General features: G+C 33.6%; 1 protein-coding gene across 2 annotated transcripts in view; it reads left to right on the plus strand.

The window, feature by feature from the left end:
* The window catches only part of RIPK2 (receptor interacting serine/threonine kinase 2), a 46,727-nt gene that overhangs the window by 14,027 nt on the left and 8,417 nt on the right, over positions 1 to 24,283 (plus strand). Inside the window, exons 4-8 of one of the 2 annotated variants that reach the window (XM_051970807.1) lie at positions 9,952 to 10,109; positions 15,231 to 15,280; positions 15,902 to 16,063; positions 17,900 to 17,985; positions 18,889 to 18,978. In XM_051970807.1, the coding sequence (XP_051826767.1) occupies positions 9,952 to 10,109; positions 15,231 to 15,280; positions 15,902 to 16,063; positions 17,900 to 17,985; positions 18,889 to 18,978 (546 nt within the window). The remainder of the gene's footprint in view (positions 1 to 9,951; positions 10,110 to 15,230; positions 15,281 to 15,901; positions 16,064 to 17,899; positions 17,986 to 18,888; positions 18,979 to 24,283) is intronic. The other variant, XM_051970808.1, reaches the window with a different exon arrangement.

Consider the following 24,283-nt stretch of genomic DNA (forward strand, 5'->3'; position numbering starts at 1 on the left):
TCTTTGAACCACGTGGCTGCTAAAATCTCTTTTGACTCTCAGATTCTCTTATTCTTTCCATATACAATTTCATCTGAGAAATGTGCAACTGGAAAAGAAAGTGAACTGCTTAAGTAATGAACAAATGATAACTTATAGACCTCTCATAGATCCAGAAGTAACCATATAATATCAAGAGTTATACAGCAAGGTTTTTTTTATAGTATTTTATGTTTTCCAATTATATGCAAAGACAATTTTTAAAATTCACTTTTACAAAATGTTGAGTTCTAAATTTTTCTCTCTCACTCCCTTTCCTCCTTCTAAAAAAAGCAAGCAATTTGGTATATGTTATATATGTGCCATCATGTAAAATAAATTCCCTATTAGTCATAGTTGTAAAAGAAGAAACAGACCAAAAGGAATAAACACCCTCAAAGTAAAGTGAAAATATTATGCTTTGATCTGCCCTCAGAGTTCAACAGTTCTTTCTCTGGATGTGGATAGCATTTTCCATCATGAGTCCTTTATACATACATACATACATGCATACACACACACACACACACACACACACACACAGAGAGATTTGAAAAACATGGAAATTAAAACATATGAATAGGTGATGATTTATGTATAAACAAGAAATAAGATTGCAGAATGAGTATAAATATATAATTTGGTTACATTAAAAAGGTTTTATATTAATAAAACAAATGTACTAAGATCAAGAAGGAAAGTAGAAAATTGGAGGAGGGAATTTATAGCAGTTTCTCATATAAAGATCTCATATTTCTATAAAGAAATTTGTAAAAATCTATAATAATTTGAGTTATTCCCTAACAGATAAATGGTCAAAGGCTATGAACAGGCAATTTTTAGATAAAGAAATAAAATCAATTTATTGTCTATGAAAAAAATGCTCTAATTCATTATTTACTGGAGAAATAAAAATTAAAACATCCTCAAGATATCATTTTATACCTGCCAGCTTTGCTAAAATGGGGATGTGACAAATTTGGAATACTAATTCATTGTTGGTGGAATTGTAATCTAGTCATTTTGGGAAGCAATCTGGAATTAGGCCCAAAGATCTACTAAACTGCCTATACGCTTTGGTCCAGCAATATCGCTACTAGGCCTTTTTCTAAAGTTAATTAAGGGAAAAGAAAAAAGAACCAATATATTCTAAAATATTTATAATAGTTTTCTTTTTGGTGGCAAAGAACTGGAAATTACAGGGATTTCTATCAATTATGGAAACAAGTTGTGGGCTATGATTGTGATAAAATACTAGTGTGTTGTAAGAAATGAAGAGCACTGACCTTGGAAAAACATGATAAGAATTACATGAAATAAAAAAAGAGAAAAAAAAAAAACAAGAGGACATTATGTACAGCAACAGCAATATTGTTTTAATAATGACTTCAAGCAAATAAGTCATTTTAACTATTATAAATGCACAAATTAACTACAAAGGACAATGAAGAAAGATGATATATGCATCCAGAGAAAGAACTGATAAAAATGAAATCTGTATAGAATGATTTTACATATATATGTATACACACATATTTATGTCTAATGGTAGCCATCTTTAGCATGGGGGAGTAGAAAGAAGGAAATAAAAAAATTACATGATGTTTATTATATATTTAAAAGGAATAGCAAATTGCACATTATAGATTTGCAGTTTCAGGTGTAGTCATCTTTTTATTATGTTATGGGAATGCTTATTTTATTTAATAAATTAAAACTATATGTGTGTGTATATGTATATATAAATATATAATTTGTAGTGGGATTCTGAACCTAATGAAGAAGAAAAGAGAAGTTGCCTAGAGAGAATAATTTTTAAAAAGCAAGGAACCAATTAACCAACTTGAGTTTTTAAAAGATGTACCAAAAATGGAAGGACAAGTAATAGAGAATAAATTCAATAAAGCAAGAAATGTTGAAAGCTTACTTTGTGCTAGGTAATATTTAAACACAAAAATGAAATAAAGCCTTCCCACAAGCAATTTCCGTTCTACTGCAGTAAAATGGCATATATACAAATAAATATTTTCAAAATATTTTGAAAATAATTTCAGGTGAGATGGGGAGCACAAACCACTAGGGAGTCAGGAAAAGTCAGGTGTCCTAAAGAAAGTAAACTTGAGCTTGTCTTGAAGAAAGCTATTCTAAGAGGCAGCTTTGAGCAAAGAACCTCTCAGGACTCAAGGATAGCCTGAGCAAGGGCAGGGATACAAAATTATGCAATGTCATGTACATGGAGCATCAAGAAGGCCGGTTTAACTGGAATATAGAATACAGGTAGGGAGTAATGAGTAGTTAGTCTATTAAGATGAATTAGAAACAAATTGTGAAATACTTTAAATGACATACTGCAGTTTATATTTTATCCTGGTTACAGTTGAGATAAACTGAATCATCTTAAGTGGGGAGGGAAATGTGATATGGTTAGATCTGCACTTGAAGAATGTTGTTTGAATGTCAAAAAAAGAATGTTCTTGTCCCCAACCGCTTGGAACTGTCAAATTGTTTAAAAATGAAAAGATGATGATTTTTATCATTGAAAATGATGTTAAAAGAGAGTCATTACCTTCCACTTTGCTGCTACGTCGTAAAGAACATGGGAACTTTCTATCTAACTTGCAACTGAAATCTTACCTATATACTATCTTTCCCATTAGAATACTTGCTCCTTAAAAGCTTGAATTGGTTTATAACCCCGGGGATTTGCACATTTTTGTTGTTCAGTCACTTCATCTAGTCTGATTCTTTGTGACTCCATTTAAGATTTTCTTCGTCAAGATACTGGAGTAATTTCCAATTTCCTTTTACCTCTCATTTGACAGAAGAGGAAACTGAGGCAAACAGGATTAAGTGACTAGTCCAGGGTCACACAACTAGTGTCTGATGCCAGATTTGAATTTGGGAAAATGAGTCTTACTGACTCCAAGCCTGGCAATCTATCTATGGTGCCATCTAGCTGGCCTTTTTCATTTTAAGTGCTTAATTAATATTTCAGTCATTCACTCAGTTTGGTAGCTGTGAAGAAGATGGATATGAGAGGGGAGAGAGAAAAAAAGGCATATTATGAAAAAATTAGGAGGTTATTGCAATAATTCGAAAAATGAGTACCTGGACTAAAGATGTATCTGTGAAAGTGAAAAGGAGTTGTAAATAACTAAGTAGCTAAGTGGAGAGAGTGCTGGACTTGAAGATTGGGAAACCTGAGTTTGATACTAGCTGTGTGATCCTGAACAATTCCTTTAATCTTAAAGTTTCAGTTTCCTCATTTGCAAAATGGAGATAATGGCAGCACATTTTTCCCCCAGAGTTGTCTTGAGGATCAAATAAGAATACAAATTTTCAAATGCTATATAAATGCAAATGATGATGAAGATAATGAGGGTAACATGTTGATGAAGAAGATAAAATTGGACATAATTTCTGGCTAGCAAAGAGAGGAAGAGAGTAGTAATGAATAATTCTCAGGTTGCTAACCCCTATGACTGGAAGACTAAGTTGTAACATTGATACAAATAGAGAAATTAGGAAACGATGTTTTGTTTTGTTTTTGTTTATTTGTTTTGGTAGGAGATGGGGAGAGTTTAGAAGACAATGAATTCTATTGTTTATTATATAATTCTATATTTGATTTTGAAGTGCCATTGGGACATTCACTTTAAACTAACCAAAAGCTGATTAGTGAAACAGAACTAGAAAACTTAGAAAGGTGAAAATTTGTATATTTGAGAGTCATCTGCATAGTAATGATCCTTAAACCCTTGAAGAGCTTATCACATACTCAAGATGTGTGTGTAGACAGAGAATATGAGTGCCCAGAACAGAGATTTAGGGTATATTCAGGCAAAGGAGGTGGGACAGAGATGATGATTTAGCAAAGGATACTGAGAATGAATAGGTAGGAAGAAAATCAATGGGGAAGTTTCATGAAAACTTAGAGATTTTACCTAAGAAGAAAGTATAGTCAATTGCCTAAAGCTGCAGAGGTCAAGAAGGGAAAATATTGAGAAGAAATCATTGGATTTAAGAGTTAAGCGATCATTGATGATCTTGGCAAGATCTTGGTTTAAATTGAATGAATTGGGTAATAAGCCTGATTGTAGTGGGTCCAAAAGTAAGTGGATGTAAGTAATGAGTAGAGCCAGCTTTTTTTCTAGGAAGTTGGTGGTAGAAGGGAAAGAGATATAAGATAATGGTTTGAAAGAGGGAAGGATCAAAGAAAGGTTTCGTTTTCAAGGACATATTTGTAGGCAATAAGATAGCAGCCAATGGATAAAGAATGATTGAAGATTATAAAAAGAAAATGATTGAAGAAGAAAGTTTCTGTTTGATAAGAAGATAATGGGATCAAAGACACAAGTAAAAAGTACTTAGCCTTGGCTAGGAAAAGGATCATATCTTCCTCTGGTATTGAATACAAAGAATAGAATAGGGATTAATGTTGTAAGAATCAGAGTTGTAGAAATGTAGAGAAGGAACTTCCAACAGTATGAATGAGACGTGGTCCTCTCCTAAGATGGTGGGGGAAAGGGGTTGTATCAGTGACTTGAGGGGAAAAAAAAGATTTTGAACAGATACTGTGGAGAATAGAATAATAGTAAAAGGATCAATAGAATGAGAACCTAGTTGAGATTTAATATAGTTTTTATTGGACTCCACAGTTACATAGTAATATGATTACTCAAATGGTCTTCATCAACTAGTAACTCAATAGGGTTGAGATTTGCTAACAGATGAGAAATGATAGGACAAGAGATAGGAAGTGATAAAACTAGAGGGCAAGGGATTTGAGAAAAGTGGTCAGTGTAAAGTTGAATAAATAAACTGATGTCAGGATTTCAGAGGGAGGAAAGTGAGACCAAAACATGATGGAGGGACTAGAAAAGGACAGAATGACTAAATGTTTCCATGAGATTGGCAAATAGGGTTAGGATGGATGAGTCACATGGAAATTTGGAAACATGGTCCTGTAAGAAAGTGTCAGGAATACCAAAGCTCAGAATGAACTGGGATTTGGCAGTAAAGCTAAAGACAACAAAGAGCAACTAGCTTGCATAGTTCATAGAATGCTCAGCCTAGAGTCAGGAAGACTCATTTTACTGAGTTCGTCTGTCCTCAGACTTTTACTAGCTGTAGGACCCTGGACAAACCATTTACCCTATCTGCCTCAGTTTCCTCATCAGTAAAATGAGCTGGAGAAAGAAATGACAAAGTACTCCAGTATTTTTAACAAGAAAACCCCAAATGAAGTCCTTAATAGTTGGTCGTGACTGACACAAAGGAACAAATACACTAAAAATGACTAGAAGCATATCTTTGTTGGAGATTGAAGAAAGATTAGTATTTTCACTCGGAGTGGGTAGAATGATACCTAGCACTAAAGAGAAAGCAAAGTTTTGTTTTCTTTGATCTTTGAAGTGGAAAAAGTAGAATAACAGTTGGCTAATAGGAATTTGATATCCACTTTAAGCATGGGAGATAAAAAGTAGCTTGCTGACAAATTTAAGTTACCTGACCCATATGAACTTTATATTTGAGAATTGAATGATGTAATTCACCAGTTCTGGAGTAAGATTCATTCACTTAATGCGACTCTGGACAAGTCATTAAATCCAGTTTGCCTCAGTTTCATCATTTGTAAAATGATCCAAAAAAGAAAATGGCAAGCCACTTCAGTAGCTTTACCAAGAAAATCCCAATGGGGTCACAGAGAGTTCAATAAGACTGAAAAGACTAACCAGCAATAATTAAAAGAACAAAAAACAAAAAACCTCTATATGTGTCACCAGCATATTTACTTACTACACATAATATATATGATTGCATCAACTTGTTTGGCTAACAAAACCAAACAAGTTGATGCAATCATATATATTATGTGTAGTAAGTGAAGTATCATGTTCAGATCTAGGAAGTGTATATTTCTGCTGTCCAGTGCCCTGGTCAGACAAGTACTGAAATTTTATGTTCAGTTCTGAGTACAATGGTTGAGGAAGGACATCAGCAAAATGGAGAGAGGTCAAAAGAGAGCTGCCAGAATGGTGAAGGGTCTCAAGATCATGCCATGTAAAGATCAATTGGAGGAATTGAGGCTGTTGAAAAAAGGTAGGAATGGAAATAACTGTCCTTAAATAATTTTTTAAGAGAATAAAAGGGAAAGGGAACAAGGAAAACATGTAAAAGAAAAGAAGCTTTTTCTATATGACTCTAGAGGGAATTTTTAAGATTAATAGGCATAATGATACTAGAACTATTATCATGCCATGTTAGTAATACTATAGAATTAATACCAGAAAGGCAGCTAGGTGGCATAGTAGATAGAATGGCAGCATGGAGTCAGGAAAACCTAAGTTCAAATCTTGTTTTAGACAGTAGGTATAAGATGCTGGGCAGCTCACTTGCCCCTGATTACCTCAGTTTCCTCATCTGTAAAATGAACTAGAGAAGGAAATGGCAAATTACTCCAATATCTTTGCCAAGAAAACTCCAAATGGAGTCACGAAGAGTAGGGCATAACTATAACAAGTGAACAGCAACAAAGATGCAAGAATAGTAACTATAATAAAATAACAGCTAGCATTTATGTGTTGCATTCAGGTTTACACTGTGGTTTGTGTATGATTTCTCACATTATCCACACAACACTCTATGAGGTAGATACTCTTTATGATCCCCTTTTTGCAGATGAGGAAACAAGGTTAAGCCAGTAAGTGTTTTAGACAGGATTCGGGAAATGAGTAGATGGTCCAAAAAGACAAATTGAGTCTTGGTCTAAGGAAAAACTTTTTAACCATTTGTTTTTGAGTCATTTTAGTCATGTCTGATTCTTCATGATCCCATTTGGGGTTTTCTTGGAAAAGACTAGAGTGGTTTGTCATTTCCTTCGCCGGCTCATTTTACAGATAAGGGAAAATTGAAGCAAATATGCTGAAATGGCTCACCCATATAACTAGTAAATATCTGAGACTGAGTTTGAACCCATAAGAGGAGATTTTCCTTCTTTAGACCCAGCACTATCTAGAGCTACCCAAGGAGACAGTTGTTCCCTCATATTTGAGGTCTTCAAGCAAAGGCTTGATGATGACTTGTCAGATGTTGTAGAGGGCATTTTTGTCCAGATATAATTTGAACTAATACCCTCTGGGAGTCAGCTCTAAGATTCTGTGATTTTATCTTCTCTAAAAGAAGACATATGGTAAAATTGTGGTTCAGGAACTAATAAACGGCATTAACTAAAGATGAGTATTTTTTCTTCAAGATGGGAATATCCATTGTTTTTGTTGCTATTTGTCTTTTGCTCTCAAAGAAGACCATGACATCAGAGAGATAGTGCTAAGACATGAAAATCAATTGGATTTAAGTGGGGAAAGGTTGTACAAAATCACCTGTCTCACTTTCCTCTCCAGAAGAATTTTAAAATTAGTTACTTGTCACCTTCCAGCCATGTAAGAGAAATAACAGATTTTTTAGTATTTTCTCCTACTTTTTACTCTCAATATCCTAGAATTTTAAGATGATAAAATTGGAAGAGATCTTAAAGCCCATCTAGTCTAACTCCATCATTTTACAGATGAGGAAAATTATGGTGGTGTAGTACACAGCTCAACATCAAAACCAAAAACAAAGAATTTTAAGTCCAAAGTCAGGCAGCTAAAAAGACAATTATTTGGCAGAGCCAAAATAAGCATGGAAAGAATATGTTGTAGATTCAGGGAACCTGGGTTTAAATCTTTATTTTTCCATTTACTTGTTGTGCTACTTTAAATAAGTCAACCAACTTTGCTAAGACTCAGTTTCCTTTTCTATAAAAGGAAAATAACTAAACTCATTTTGACTTCCTAACTGGGAATCAGATTAGCTCATATACATGAAACATAAACCAGCAAACTATATAAATAATGATGATGATTCCATATTATTTAGAACTCCCCAGTTCCTCAGATGGTACTTTGCACAAAACAAATCCATAATATATGTTGTCTTAACAAATGAGTTAACATTTTAACATGGAAGAACATGCATTTTAATATTGTTACATTTGAGTTTCAATATAACTGTCAGGACATTAGACAATTTTAATTAAAGTCTTCTTCTTCTGCCATTAAGAGTATAAGCTCCTTGAAGTCAGAGACCACTGTTTTGTCTTTATATCCCAATTTCCTAGCATAGTGTTTCACACATAGACTAATAAACATTTTTGAATGTTATAGAGAACATTTTTTTGCTCTGACCTTAATTTTTATTTTAAGAAGAGTAGGGATTTGAAATGTCTCTGAAGTCTGCTTCTATTACATAATAACTATAGTTCTCAAATTTTTCAGGATCACTTTCTCAGGCAAGAAGCGTCTATATGCTCCCAATTGATATATTAGAATCAAAAGCCTAAACTTAGATGAGACTTCAGAAACTATCTGTTCTACGCCCTCATTTTACAAAGAAGGAAAATAATGCAATGGGAAGCTAAGTGACTTATTTAACATCACGGGAAAGTACAAATCAGAGGCAGGCTTTGAATACAAGTCCTCCAACTTCAGAGCAAATAATAAATTCTTTATCTACTTAAAATTGAATAGCTGCTGTTTCTTATGATTGACAAATAATTTTTCTTCTGAAAAAATCATATTGATATATTTTGGTTTTCCATTATCTTTATTTCCCTTTCATCTCCTCCTACTCAGCAAACCATCCCTTGCAATGAAAGTACAGATTTCTCTACAGATATAATCACTCAATTTTTAAAGCAAGACTTTTTATTCACATAATTTGTATGAGGATTCATCATTACATGGAAGTAACCTATAGTTTTGGCTCTGTGTGTGTATGTGTATGTGTATATCAGTGTTTTAAATGACTGTGCCAAGCTCTCAGGTCTTACCAGCTTGAAAAAAATTACCAAGACATACGAGGAGACACAGTAGCATTCAGGAATGAGCTTTGCTAAGTTTGAAGAGACTAATCACCAGAACTTGGCCTCCAAGGGATTTTTTTTTTAGTTATGGCAACTTAGGGAAACAGCCCCCAAAAGCAGAAAGGATACCATGCATCATTGAAAGTATCCACATAAAACAAATTAACAAAATGTGAAGTATTCAAATGTGCCCAATAGTGGAATCTATTTGGTCATCTGACCATCTTGTAAAACTAGTTTGACCTTCAAAGTACAGCCAGTTTACTATGAAAATGAAACTTGGAATCATGGAAGAGATTTAAATTTCTCACCTTGGAATCTCAATTAGCAATATAATGGGGAAAACATGACATTGAAAGATTTGCTGATATCAAGAATATGTCATTTCTATGATATTAGTAGCAAAAATATGAAGTCATTATTTTTAAAACTGTGATGACCGTATATGTTAAAATCAGCCGGAGTCAGGAATTCAGGTTAAGGGAAAATCTTCACTCTTTATTCTTTTTGAGGTGAAGGGGAATTAACAATATGAGCAGCTGCAACAAGACGCCAGCCAGCAGTTTCTTTCTGCTTCTCTCTCCGCCCCTCTGCCTCCACCCACCAAAATCGTCATTTTCTATACAACACATCAGGACTTGCACAAAGAGTGGGCGGGGGCCATTCTTTCTCCAAACATATATATTAATAGAGTATGGCCCAATTACTATTTAGCCTCACATGCTTGGGACCTCGGTGCATCAACTCAAGCTTCAGCCCATTACAAAAAACAATGTTCAATCATTTAGAACTTGCTTTTGAAGTTCTTGTTATATGCAGAGTACTGAGCTAAACACTTTGGAAAATATAAAGTTTATATAAGACATAAACCTTTATCTCCTGGAACATTCACTAATAGAGGAGTGAGATAAAAATATAAATATCTATAAAACACAACATTAAACATTAAGTGAAATAGAGTTTCAGCAGACCAAAGCAACATAGGAATCTAAGGGAACATAATTATTGTATAATTTCTTCCTTTACAGATTGCAGATTTTGGTTTATCAAAATGGCGGCAGATGTCTTTATCTCAATCAAGGAATAGTGTATCTACCCCAGAGGGTGGAACCATCATCTACATGCCACCTGAAAACTATGACCCCAACCAGAAGTCACGGGCTAGCATCAAACATGATATATACAGGTACAATACATTGCCTTCACATAGAGTTAAACTGTTTAGAAGGTTATTGTCCTATTATAAGATGAGATTTAAAAAAGTATTGGTATTCTGTGGGCAAGTTGTTTTATTTTTTTTACTACAGGTATATCTCACTTTAATGCAATATAAATTTCTGAAAGATTGTTTAATCACAATCTGTTTTCTACTGCCATATGTTATATCAGAGTTCTTGGGGTTTTTTTAAAGCAATCAACAATATCAGCTACTTTTCTAGGTGCTAGAGATTTAAATTCAAAGAATGACAGTGCCTACTGAGTAGTAGTTTACATTCTAATGGAAGAGAAGAAAAATACTTTTCTAAGCAAATTGAGAATAAATATAAGGGGAATTAATAAAAACAAATACAAGGTAGTTAGGAAGGAAGGGCATTAACAATTAACTTTAGATAAGCTAGCACATTCTTAAATGGACTAGGGGAAGGGCTATTCAAAGGATATTTGGATATAGAAAAATTTTGTAATGCAAATAGTGCCCAGTACACACATCTGGTTCGTAATTTGGGAATTTTGCGTACATAGATGTCAGGCCACATCTGTGTTTTTAGAACCACAGAAAATAATACATATCACACTATGATGTTCCAAAGAAATAGGGCCATTTGACAAGAAAAAAATAATATAAAAAATACAGGATGCAACTGCCTAATGTCTGATAAATTTCATAGTTTTAGAGCTGAAAAAGACCTTCAATATCATCTAATCCAATCTCATTATTTCATAAATGAGGAAACTGAACCCTAGGGAAGTTGAGTGACTTGCATCAAGTCCTCTGATGCTAAATCTGGTGCTCTTTCTTTAATATCTCTTTTAACATGTTAATTTTCTTACTTCAGGGAATCACCCTATATTCTGTCTTTAGGATAGAATTCATGGCATTTTTCCTAAAATACCAGCACATGGGAAGTGGCAGTAGATCCAGTACTGAACTCAAAGTCATGAAGACCCATTTCCTGAGTTCACACCCTAACTCTAGACAGTAGCTTTGTGACTCTGGCAGGTGATGTCATCCTATTTGCCTCACTAAAATGAGCTGGAAAAGGAATGGCAAATCCCTCCAATATCTGCCAAGAAAACCCCAAATGGAGTCACAAAGAGTCCCACAGATTGAAATAACTAAACAGAAATGTGAGTTCTGACTAAGTCATCTCCCACCCCCCCATTCAGTCTTCTCCAATGGCTCTTACTTGCCCAGAGGATAAAATATAAAATCTTCTATTTCACCTTTAAAGCCCTTCATAAACTGATTCCTCTCTATCTTTTAGTCCTTCCTTAAACTCCTCTGTGCTCTAACTACACTGGCCTTCATATTGTTCCTCATATGCTCTATTTCCCTGTTCTCTAACTTTTTATTGGTTGTCCTCCATACTTGCTTGTTCCCCTTCCTCACTTTTGCCTCCTTGCTTCCCTGACTTCCTTCAAGACTCAGCTCAAATATGACTTTCTCCAAGAAGATTTTCCCAATCCCTCCCACCTTTTAGAGTCTTTCTTCTTATACTGTCCTAATCAATGAACAAATATTTGTTAAATACCTGCTATGTGCCAGACATTGTGCTAAGGGCTGAGGATATAAAAGAAAGCAAATATAAAAATAATTTCCTTCACCCGAGGGCATGCATTCTCAAGGGAGACTACAGAAAGAAAAAAAAAATTTATACAAAGCAAACTATATGCAGATTAGATAAGAAATAAACAGAGGGAAGGCACTAGAATTAGAAAGGGTTGACTTGTGGTAGAAGTTGAGATTTTAGTTAGGACTTAAAGCATGGGAATTCAAATGGAGATAATTGGCTTGCCAAAAACTCCAAACCTACTAACTCTCATTAGATTGGACAATAATGGGCCCAATCCAAGCCCTAGTTGGTCATTGTTTAGATTTTATTGCCTCAAAGTGAGTATAAACAACAATTGTTTTTGTTTTGGCCAGAAACTCTGAGGGCCTTTCCCTCCCACGTTGTTTTGAGTGGGTAGAAAAAGTTTTTTTGCCTCATTTCTTACCTATCTTTAATGAATAAATAGATGTTGCCTCAGACAAACTAAGACCTGAGAAAGACTTAAAAAGGCCAGGGTTTCCTACTGCATCCAGGGCCATCCCCAGTCATCCTTATTTATGTCTTGTTACTGGATCTATATGGCTCTGAAGAAGAGAATGAGGCTGGTAACTTTCAAGTTAAGACATTGCTTTGCTGATGTCATCGGTCCTCTTTGAGAACAAAGAACAGAAACAACAAAGGAAGTCAGGAAGGAGATGGAGTGGAGGAGAGATGGAGCATTGCAGACAAAAGAATGAGCCAAGGAAAATGTCCAGAGCCAAGAAGTAGAGCTCCCAGTTCCTATACAGCTTCCTATTTAATCTACATATCTTGTTTGTACATAGTTGTATATCCTGCATTAGAATGTGAGCTGCTTGAGAGCAAGACGTATTTTTACCTTTCTTTTGAGCATTGTGTCTAGAACATAATAAGCCCTTAAAAAAATTCCCTTAAAAACTGACTTAACCATTTTCTAGCTCACATTTACTAAAAACTGATAGGCTTTTAATTATTTCAAATAACTTCAACTAATTTATTAATTAAATTATTTCAATACATTGAATTATTTTAGTTTGATTTATCTATTTTAATTTAATTGATTTAAAATTGACATGGAATAATTTTGGTCCAATCTGAAGTGATAACCTCAGGATCAATACAAAACCGACTGTCCTCTAGAATTATGAACTGGTTTGGATATCAGATTCTCCTCTATGTCAGACCTTCTAAATGTAGTCAAGGAGATTCAAAGGGGATAAACAATACATCTAGTGATGTCATTAGAGATTTTCCCTTTGCATTTTTATCTCTCCCTAACAAACACATACAGGAACACTCCAAGACAATGGAGTATTAAAATTTGCTCAAGACAAACTCCATGTGTCTAGAGTTTGATAAGGGGAAAACCCTGGGTCCTATGAGGGGAAAACCCCAGATTAAGTAACCACAATTGTCCTACTGCAATTTATCTTATATTTTCATAGATTGTTCCACCCTCTTTGTCCTCAGAATCATGACAACAGATGTTGCCATCATACCTGACCTCTTCAGGTATGCATACCTCCCTAGTTTATCTTGGCCTAACTGTGAACTGTCAAAACGAGAATAATGTTTTGTTTTGTTTTTTCAAAAAATCCTATGCCAGAAACTCATTTCAGTGCTTAATGGAAGCCTGATAGTTTGTTGTTTGGGGGATGGGTAAGTGTGCCTTTCATCTAGGCAAGTTTTCCCCTTTCCCACTGATTATTATTGTTTGTCCTTTGTTCTTGAAGAGGACCATGATTTCAGGGAAGTGATACCGAGACATGCAAGTAATTGGATTTAAGCAAGAGATGGCTGTGCAAGGTCACCTGCCTCACTTTCCTCTCCAGAGACATCTTGAATCCAGTGGCCAGATATAGATCACAATGACTGGAGATGGCCCAAAATGCAGTGGGAGGCTTTGTTTTTTCAAGCTAAGATATTTAATAAGTCTCAATTTGACTGAGGCAATAACATATCAGTAATGAAGTCTAGAAAATGAGGTAGATAATGGCTTTTTTTACCTACTCAAAAAAAAAAAAAAGGAAAAATCAATCTGGGAGAAGACTTTCAGGGTTTCTGGACAAAACAGAAAAAAATACTTTTTATATTCACTCTGAATATAAATTCTAGCCCAAACAAACATGATAAGTACACTCAAGAGTTGTAGAACAAAGTGTGATAACATGAGGTCTACCTTAACAAGAGTTAAGGCCAACCTGATGATGAACTTTATCAAACTTAGTAAAATGTGTCCTCAGATAATTGCCATTGATTCCATCTCCACTCCCACATTCAGAGATTTTCTTGGTAAATACTTGGTGGAGCACCTACATCTAAAGTCTAGCCATGTGCTAGCCTCTTTGGCATAATGTATAGGATACCCAGGCTCATTCCTATTCTTTGCTTCAACTTTGAGTTGAAGTATCTTAGTGTTGATCCAGGTTGATATTGTTGTCCCATTTGGTAGGTCTCTTAATCTCTTCTCAAATTCACTTCTAAGTCAAAGCTTGGGCTTTCTACTTCATTTTGCAAAACTCAAAGCACTAAATGAGTGCTAGCTATCATTATCATCATCATTATTATTAATTTTACTGTTATTCTTATCCTGTTTCTAGTCTGAGGAATACTATTAGTTCTCAGTTCATTTGTAGGGCAGAAATTATGGCATTCCCTGAATCCAAAAGTATTACCATGTCATCCCACTCCCCAAAGTTTTTCTGGTTTTTCCTTTATATTCCACACCTATTCTATATCTGCTAATCCAGGTATATGACATTTCCAGAATCCTTTTAAGGTTTGCAGTTAGAAAAATACTTTACATATACAATGTCTATAAAAGACAAGTTCCACCAAAAGTAAACAGTGGGTTGTTTGTCCACAATGCCCTCTATGGATTCATAGCTAATTAGGAATTTGAAAATGATGAAGCCTTTATTTCAGAAGTGAACCACACTCACATAGCTGAAATCATTTTTTTCTATCAGAACTTAGCCAGCTTTTTAACCATTTTTTAACCTTGAGGAAAGGTTATTCCAAAAAGATGTGTGAAGATATGATTTTGATTCCCTAATTTTCTCTGACTCTGGGGAATGGAAGCATCTTGTTCAATATTTAAAAAGTCAATGTGTCAGACAGGAAAACTTTTAGTTTTAGTTTTGCCTAAATTATGAAATGCTCATATTTGAAAGTATCTGGTCAGATTTTCTAGTTCTTAAAATAAGACTACTCAAACTAATCTAGAATGGTTGATACTAATAAAGTCTGTAAATATCCCCGAGTAATAAAAATTTACAACATACCTAAAAAACCAATTTAATTTAATAAAAGCAGGATTATTTTTCTCTTCCTTTAGAAGAAAAAATCAAACACTAGTCACATTGGCCTCTTTGGACATTTATTATTTCTGTTTTCATTCCACCCTTGTACCTCTTTCAAGAAAAGATAGCACTGTGGTCAGCAATGAAAATCTGTTATTTCTATTATGCAAATTGAGTTTATAAAACATTTCAATATCTTTCTCCCTTAAACAGCTTTGCTATTATCATGTGGGAGGTTTTGTCCAGAAAGCAGCCCTTTGAAGGTAATTAAATTTGATTAAGTTTGTTGCCTAATTCTACTTAAAACCTGTTAAATGATCATCTTTATCCACAACTAAAACTAATCTTATTGTAAACATATCTAATATTTAATAAAAGTTACTTACTGAGGCATCATGTTTAGCAAAACAGAAAAAGCACAATGGATGAGGAATCAGGAGGTTGATCAAGATGGTGCTGGCAAATGTTTACTATCCAGCTCTCTGAAAACATACAAACAACATACATTATTAACATTTTCTCCATCACTTTCTTAAGTCTAGAAAAGCAACAAAAAAATCACAAGCCCTGATTTGTAATGAAATGTAACAACAATTGGGTCCTGAGAACCAGTAGAAAGTGACTCCAGCACACTCCTGGTTAGAGTACCAGCTCTGTGCCTAGGTAACTGGGAGAAGCTAAAAAAGTCCATTTGTTTTTTAAAGATTTTTTTCAGGTAGTTGTTTTTTGAACTTGTTTTATTTTGTTTTGTTTTGTTTTTTTTCTTAGCATTGAAAATCATTTATTAAATTTTAAGGCTTGCCTATTTTAATTTTAATTTGGACATGTTGATTGTGTTAAATTCTAATTAATATCTAATAAATGTGCGATGTCTCTTTTGACAGAAGTTATCAATCCCTTGCAGATAATGTATAGTGTATCAAAGGGAAATCGACCTGATACTGACACAGAAAGTTTACCACCTGATATTCCACATCGAACTCAGATGATTAACCTAATTGAAGCTGGATGGGCACAAAATCCAGATGAAAGACCATCTTTTTTAAGTGAGTTTATTCATTTAATCTGGAGTCATTTAGATTCCCCCAAATCATGAACATATTGTAATTGTGACATTCCAAGAAGTGGAATATTTTAATAAAGTGAGGCAGGTTAAAATGATTAGCACCACATCTATTTAACTCTTTTTTTTGTTGTTGTTATCTCAAAATACATCATGTTGTGAAGCTTTTGTCTAAATTTTAAAAGATACATATATTATACTAAACTTAAAATCAAAATGTAAATCCACAAAATAATGAATGGTTATTCTGTGTGCAAAATTTAGAATTCCAGAGGGAGCTAAATAAGTATCTCAAAGAAACATAAGAAATATCTCAAATCAGCAACCTTAAAGAAGTTTCACTTATTTTTTTTTATGAGAATTACAGGTGAATTGAATGAAAAAGTAAATTTATTGGAGCTTTTTTTGGAAGAGAAAGTTCAAACATAGTTTTTTAAATTTTGGATACCTATAAAATTTTTTAAATAAATCAAAACCCCATTATAAATGATCATACTAATTCTGGAACTAGAGTTGCTGTAAAAATATCAAGGTACATCAAATAATAATTTTTTATCTCATTACTTGTTCTTTATGGAACACCCTCACAATAGTAAGAAATGTATTAAATTTGCTTTGAATTTTTGTCATTTATTTAAATTCCATTCATTCCCCATCATTTAGAATTGACTTAATTGGATATAGGCTGGGATGAAATTTCTCTTTTTTAGCAGATCTCTTCTAGACAAGTAGTACAGATTGAAACTATAAACATGGCACTGAGAAGAGTGTTTACTGAAGGGTGTTTAAAATGTGTAAGAGAAAAAGCAAACTTTTCAAGCACCTTCAAGAGCTTGGATTATGCCATTTATTATTGTTGTGCTAGTTAAAATTATGTTTCACTAAATGTTGTTTCATTAAAACAATTATAAGGATTGAGCTAGGCAATACTTTATATACTTAAATGTAAATAAAATTGAATTTTCTCAAATACTCCATAAATCAAATTGCACTTCCTCTAGTTACTAAAATTTAGGACAAGGATTTTTAAACTCAATGAAAAGATTTCAGATGGTCAGTCAACTTGGATGTGGAGAAGAAAATTACCTTGCCTTTTTTTCTCATTACTTTTGGTTTCTTTTGCTATCCTGTATATTTTATTGCTGCATTTAAAGCATTATTTTGAATGATTTCCATTGGCTTACCAAAAGAAAAATAGACAAGACCTTCTAATCTGATGTAGAGAGTATATTTATGTATAGCAAAGACTGTATATGTGGTTGCTGAATAACTGAATTTTCATTGGATTTTTTCAAGGTTTTATTGCTAAGCATTATTATGAAATTTGATAGCATTTGATTTTAAACAAAAAATAAAGAAAAAAGCTTGAATTTAAAATATGGCTGTCATCTTCTTTAAGATAACAGACGATTCTTCATTCTTAGAGTGCTCTAGCCAGATTTTCAGTTATTTACAAAAGAGCACTAAAAATCTACCTCTTGAAACTGTAAATGAATATAAAAGGGAGATTCTGAATTCATATAAGAAAGGAATTCCCATCGATTCCCTTGGACTCTCCATAAGATATTAAGTTCTGGTCATTAAATTATTCCAAGAGCCATTTCAAGTATACAAGAACAATCATTCAGTCAAGAGAAAACTGTTTAAGTCCTTTCCCAATTCTGTGACTTGACAAAAAAGAAAATCTTAAAAGTAGATAAAGAAGTTCAGATAATTTAAGTTAAAAATAGAATTCAACCATAATCTGTAGCTGAAATTACTATTTTGTGCTTATGTTAACTTTTATGAGATGAATATGTGAATTTCCCTTTTTACTTAGAATGTTTGATAGAACTTGAACCAGTTATGAGAACCTTTGAAGACATTAGCATTCTTGAAGCTGTCCTTCAGCTGAAGAAAACAAAGGTAAGTCCCATCTGTGTTAAATATTAGCTGGTAACCACTGTGCTCCAAATCTTAGGGAAAGAAGACCACAACTTCTCCAAAATATCTTTTGGCTTTTCCTATCTTGATTCTTCCTACTAACTCAGGAGGGCAATGTTTTAGCAATGGAAAGAGTGTTAGATTTAGAACCAGAAGACCTAGATTTAAGTCCTCACTCTGACATTTAGTACTTCTATAGATGGACAACTTCTTTGGGTCTCAGTTTCTTCACTGTAAGGAGAGAGAGCTAGATTTGGTCCTTTCTAACTCTAAATTTGTTTGTTTTGTTTTTGTACATTTGTTTATTTATGAAGATGAGGAGTTTCTATATGTGAATAGCTACACTTGTGAAGGGAAGACAGCTTTCAATCTCTAGCTTCAAGCAGTATATGCTTTCTAAAGCTAACTTTTCCTATGTCATTAGAGACAAAAATTGAGACTCTTTCCCTCTCCCCCAAAAATGACCCTTAGTAATTCATTATATTTTCTGTTATTAGTTAACTCACAATTCTGTTTACCATGAATGTTATATTTATATTTCATTACATTAATCATTCAAAGAAACTTTTTTGGCGTCAGCATTATTTAGCTAAATTTTATAAGCACCAAAATAACAATCAAAGACTTAAGTTTGAAAATTTATTAAACTCATTGATTAAAGAAAAAGTCACTGATTTTTTTTAAATCCAAAAATACACAGTATTTTATACAAAGTTTAGGCTAAAATATATTGAATTTTCTAGCCATTGTAGTTAAGATGATCATTAAAGATGGTGATAAGCAAAAAGTTAAAATAAATTGAATTTAAGTTTTAAGTAGACCTTTCTACCTTTTCATAATTTCCATAGTCATCTCTAACTAAAAGTATAAATTTTTTCTCTTCAGTTACAGAATAATTCGAATATCATTTCTTTATGTTCCAAGAAGACAATGGAGTACTCTCTCAACATACCTATAGATCAAAGTCCACAGGAGGTAAAATATTATTTTATATATTCTCAGGTTTGAAAAGCATTAAAAAGTCATAGTCTATCTCTGTGATTTTACAACTAAGGAAACTAAGACTAAAAGAGGTGACTCGAATTGTCTGATGTCATAGAGTTAGCCATTAGTAGAGCTTGGATTACCACTAGAGTCTTCAAACTACGAAACTATAGTGTTACTTCCGTAATACTAGTTTCCTTCTATTATTTTTACTCTGATTCCCATTGTTAGCCAGAATGAAAATCAGAATGACTATGTGATTCAGAAAGTGAAAATTTATGTTTATCAACTTATTTTAATGCATCATGTAGGAGATTATAAATATCTTTCTGCTAGATGCCAAGGAGAATTTTCATTATGAGAAACTGACTTAATGGTGCCAAGAATACAAGGTCCCAGCATGATAATTATTTTTTAATTTGATAAAACAAAAAAGACTTTCCTCCAACAAGTTGTCTCCTTTGCATATATTAAAATCATAAAAGCTGTAACCCCAGAGAACTATTTAAAATCCCTGTGATAATTCATATAAAGTAAGACACAACACAAGGAGATATATTCTAAGAGTGTACGCTAACATGGAGGATACTTGGTTTTTTATTTAGTTTTTTCAGTCATTCTTCATGACTATTTTGGGCGATTTCTTGGCAAAGATAATGGAGTAGTTTACCGTCTCCTTCTCCAGCTAAATGAAGGATGAGGAAAATGAAGTCATAGGTTTACGTGACTTCTAAGGATCAGCTAATGTCTGAAGCATTTGAATTTGGGTCCTTCTGACTTCAGGGTCATTGCTCTGACCACTATGGCACCTAGGATGTTCAATATAAGTTCTTAATGAAAGAAGGATTCTCTCCAAATGTTAAGGTCCTTCAATTTGTGACATGTTGGTGACTGCACTAATCTCCAAAATATTACAGAAGAAATGAGAGTTATAATTACTCAAAAGAGTTTGACCACCCAGGGAAAAAAATGGTTAAAGTATGCCTATTGTCAAGATCAAAAATGTTGAACACATGGCCTAGGGCTAAGACCTCATAAAACTATAACAGAAAAATATAACTGGATACTCTTTCAACAAAATAAATAAAATATAATAAAACATATATAAAGGTAATGTGATTTTCTAAGTTAGTATTCAATGGTTCTCATTTCTATATGAGGTTAACACTGCTGCCATCAGTACAAAAATCTTGACAGACTCTGCAGAAGATAGTGATTTAAGCCTATAAATTATCAGGTGACAGAATAGATTTTTTCCAGTCTTCTTATACCCTCTCCACAATGATCCAGTGACACTGATAACACTTGTTATTTCTCACACAAGACTCCATCTCCCAACTTTGGACATCTCCTCTGTGTCTGAAAATCCTTCCTTATCTCTGCTTCCTGACTTCTCTAGCTTTCTTCAAGTCAGAGCTAAAGGCCTTCCTTCTACAAGAAGCTTCTCTCAGACCTCTTTAATCTTAGTGGCTTCTTTCTGTTGATTATCTCCAATTTATCACATACTTCTATATAGCTTCTTTGTTCATAATTGTTTCTCTCTTATCTACTCCATCATTCTGTGAACTGCTTGAGAATCAAGATTATTTATTGCCAATGATGAGCCCAGTGCCCAGCACACAGCAGCACTTAATAAATGCTAGCTGAATGTCTGCCTTGTTTGCATTTGGAAAATTGTACAGTGCTTTTAAGAATCCTAAGCTTCTCCTTCAGTCAGTCAACAAGCATTTCTTAAGCACTTGTTATATCAAGTATTTGGCTAGGCACTGAGACAAAAATGAAGAAGTCTTTGTCCTTTAAAAGTTTACAGAATATTATAAGAAGAAAGAACCATGGTCTTTGAGGAACCTTTGTTCTGTAGAGCTATGATCTTAAGTCATTGGCAACATGGGAGATCAGAAAGGATCTCATTGTTACTTAAGCTGATCTTTGAAGGAAATTAATTATTGTAAGGTATGGGGATGAGGGAAGGGAATACAATTCAGACATCAATGGGTTGTGATGGCATATCACATGTGAGAAGGATTATCAGACCATTTTGACTAGCCTATAGTGTGTATAAAGTAATATATAATAAATGTGGAAAGCTAGATTAGAAACAGGTTCTCTGGGGGCTTTAAATATCAGAGGAGTTTGTGTTTTATCCAAGAGGTTATAGAAAGGCTCTGGAATGTGCTGAGCAAGGAGTATGGTTCAGTGGATAGAGGGCTGGGTCTGAAGTCATGAAGACCAGAGTTCAGATCTGGACTTAAACATTTAGTAGCTGTGTGACTCTGGACACATCACTTAACCTCTTTCTGCTTCAGATTTTTCAATTTTAAGATGGGGATAATGATAGCACCTACCTCACAGGATTGTTGTGAAGATCAAATAATCTAAAAATTTTTAAAGACTTTGCAAACTTTAAATCTCTATATAAATGCCACTTATTAGCCAATATGCTTAAACAAACAATCCCTTTGACAGCTGTGTAGGAAATAGACTCAAGAGATAGGAAAATTAATTAGGAGGCTATGGTAATAGTCCAGATGAGATATGATGAGGACCTGAATGAGAGTAGTAATTATAGGAGTGGAAAGAAGGGAAAGGATGAAAGAAATATGGAGAATAGATTCAGTGGGATAGACTGAACATGTGAGGTGACAGATAGTAGAGAGCTGAGAATAATCCCTAAGGTTGCAAATCTTGGTGTCTAGGATAGTGGAATTTTTTATAGAAATGGGTGAGGTTGAGAAATAGATTTCAAGGGAGATTCCTAGAGGGCATCCATTTCAAAATGTTAAATGGGCTTTTGGTGATATGGAAGTATAATATAGGAGAGAGACCTTGGGCTATAGAACTACATACCTATATACATATTGACATAAATATAGATAAAGATATATCATTTGTTAAATAAGTGCCAAGGGCTGTACTAATGTCTGGGGATACAAAGAACAGCAAAAAGAAAAAAAAAAAACACAATCTCTGCTCTCAATGAGTTCATAATCTAATGGGAGAATTAATAGAGAAACAACTATATGCATACTTGATATTTACAAGTAAATATTTATATATACACATATATTTATGTATATTTATATACATATATATTCATTTGGTTCATAAGAAGTTAAAATTAAAAGAACAATATATGTGTGCTCATATATTTGTATATGGTGCAGTGTATGTGTGTACACACCCACATACACACATACATAAAAGCAGCAACTTCTACCCATACATTTATCTCAGTTGATTATTCCATCTTTTCCTGATATTAGTTTCTTAAGAGCCAAATCCACAAACAATAGTTCTAGGGATAAAACTTTAAAATGTAATTGTATATCTTTTCTTGTTTTTCTTTCTTTCTTCCAAAGAAATAAATATGAACAAGAGATTTGGGGATTAAAAAGTGATTGAGGGGAGAAGAAAGAAAGTTAATAAAGATAAACCACTAAGGAGAAATGCATGCTTGGTTGGGGTCAAGTGAATAAGATTTTTTAGGGGTAGAGAGACCAACTGTAATTTTAAACAATATGGAAGCTGCCAATAGATAGATACTGAAGTTGAAGATGTAGGGGGAATGATTTGCAGCAACCTGTTATAGGAGAGGCGAGAAGATGAGATTATCTTCATTCTAGATTGGAGTAAAGGAAGAGAGACTGAAGATCAGTTAATTTTGAAATTAAAAATAAAAGGAGACAAAGGAGCTTGTAATGAATGGCCTCAGTTTTATTAGTAAAGCATTTCTGCTTCAAAAAATATATAACTTAATTATCAGTTTTCCTCCAGTGATTATCACTTCAAGTCACTGAACACTACCCTCTACAAATAATTAAAACTAAATCACTCAAAGGACCAGAAAGAGGTGTATTGGAAGACATGAATAGGCTGCAGCATTGTATTAATGAATAATTTCACACAAAAATTTCATAGTGATTATCATCAGAGAGATATAAACAGGAAATGGAGCAAGTCATGTAGCAACAGCAAGAGATAACTGATTGGCAGCCTGCACACTCCAGTGGTATCCACAAAATGTCAAGAGACATAGAAGAAAATTCCCCAAAATGTTGGGTGATCCTCTTTCTATAACTTATAGAAAATTCATGAATTATTGTCACATAAGATAAGAAGGTATTATGTTTTGCATCATTAGATATTGCTTATATTCATTGAGATCACAACTTCATCAAAGTAATCATTTATCCTTGCGGCAATCAATGAATCTACTAACTTTAGTTTTATTACTTTAACCTTAAGGAAAACATATTTTATTGATTACCTTTCTATAAATTTTTGTTTAACTTTTTAAAATTTTTTCTTTATTCACAAGTATTTATGATTGCCTTTCTGTGGCATGTGACACTACTGACAAATATCTCTTTCTGGATATGCTCTTTTTTTCTTGGCTTTCATAACAATGTTTTTCCTTGTTTGTCCTCCATATGTCTTTATTCCTTCATGTCTTTCTCAGGTTCCTCCTAATTCTCTCTCAAAGCTTTGTCTTTAACTTTATTTTCTTGTCTTTCTTTATTATATCCCTGTTTTACCTTTGTGCTAATGTCTTCCAAATATGCATATCTAGTTCTAGCTTTTCCTCCTTAGTCCCATCTCTCTGCCTCCTATTCATCTCTACCTGCCAACACCTTAAATTTGACATGTACCAAAATGAACTCACCTTCTTTAAACATACCTCTTCTCTCAACTTTTCATTTCTACTTATGGCACTCAATCCTCCTAGTAATCCAGATGTATACTTTTGGAATAATATTAGACATTTTCTCTAACCACCCAGTCTCTCTTCTCCTTTCTGCTCTCATCACTTCCTCTTGGACTATTGTAATAACTACCTCCCTTTACATAATTTTCATGTTCCAGTTCATTGTGTGAAGTTAACTGTCATACAGCTGTCAAGCAACCTTCCCAGTGCAAAGATCTGTTCATGAATTTAATTTAAAAAACAAAATACAACTCCAATGGCTACTTATAATTTATTAGACAAAATATAAACTCCTTAACTTGGCATTTAAGACTGTACCTACAATTAAGACTCTAACCTACCTTTTCTTTCTGTGATCCAGTTAAGTTGACCTGCTCTCCATTCTTGTCCTATTGTCTCCTATTTCCCACTATCCTTCATACCTGTAGTATGCTTTCTCCTAATTTTTACTTAATCAAATCCTCTTTTCTTCAAAATTTAACTCAGGTTTCAGATATTACAATAAAACCTTCCCTAGGATCTCTCAGCAGAAATTATTCTTCCTGTAAATTTTCCTGGTGCTCTAGTAAAACAAAAAATCTTTCCTTAATC

This window comes from Antechinus flavipes, chromosome 1 (assembly GCF_016432865.1).
Source record: "Antechinus flavipes isolate AdamAnt ecotype Samford, QLD, Australia chromosome 1, AdamAnt_v2, whole genome shotgun sequence".
Classification (NCBI taxonomy): Eukaryota; Metazoa; Chordata; class Mammalia; order Dasyuromorphia; family Dasyuridae; genus Antechinus; species Antechinus flavipes.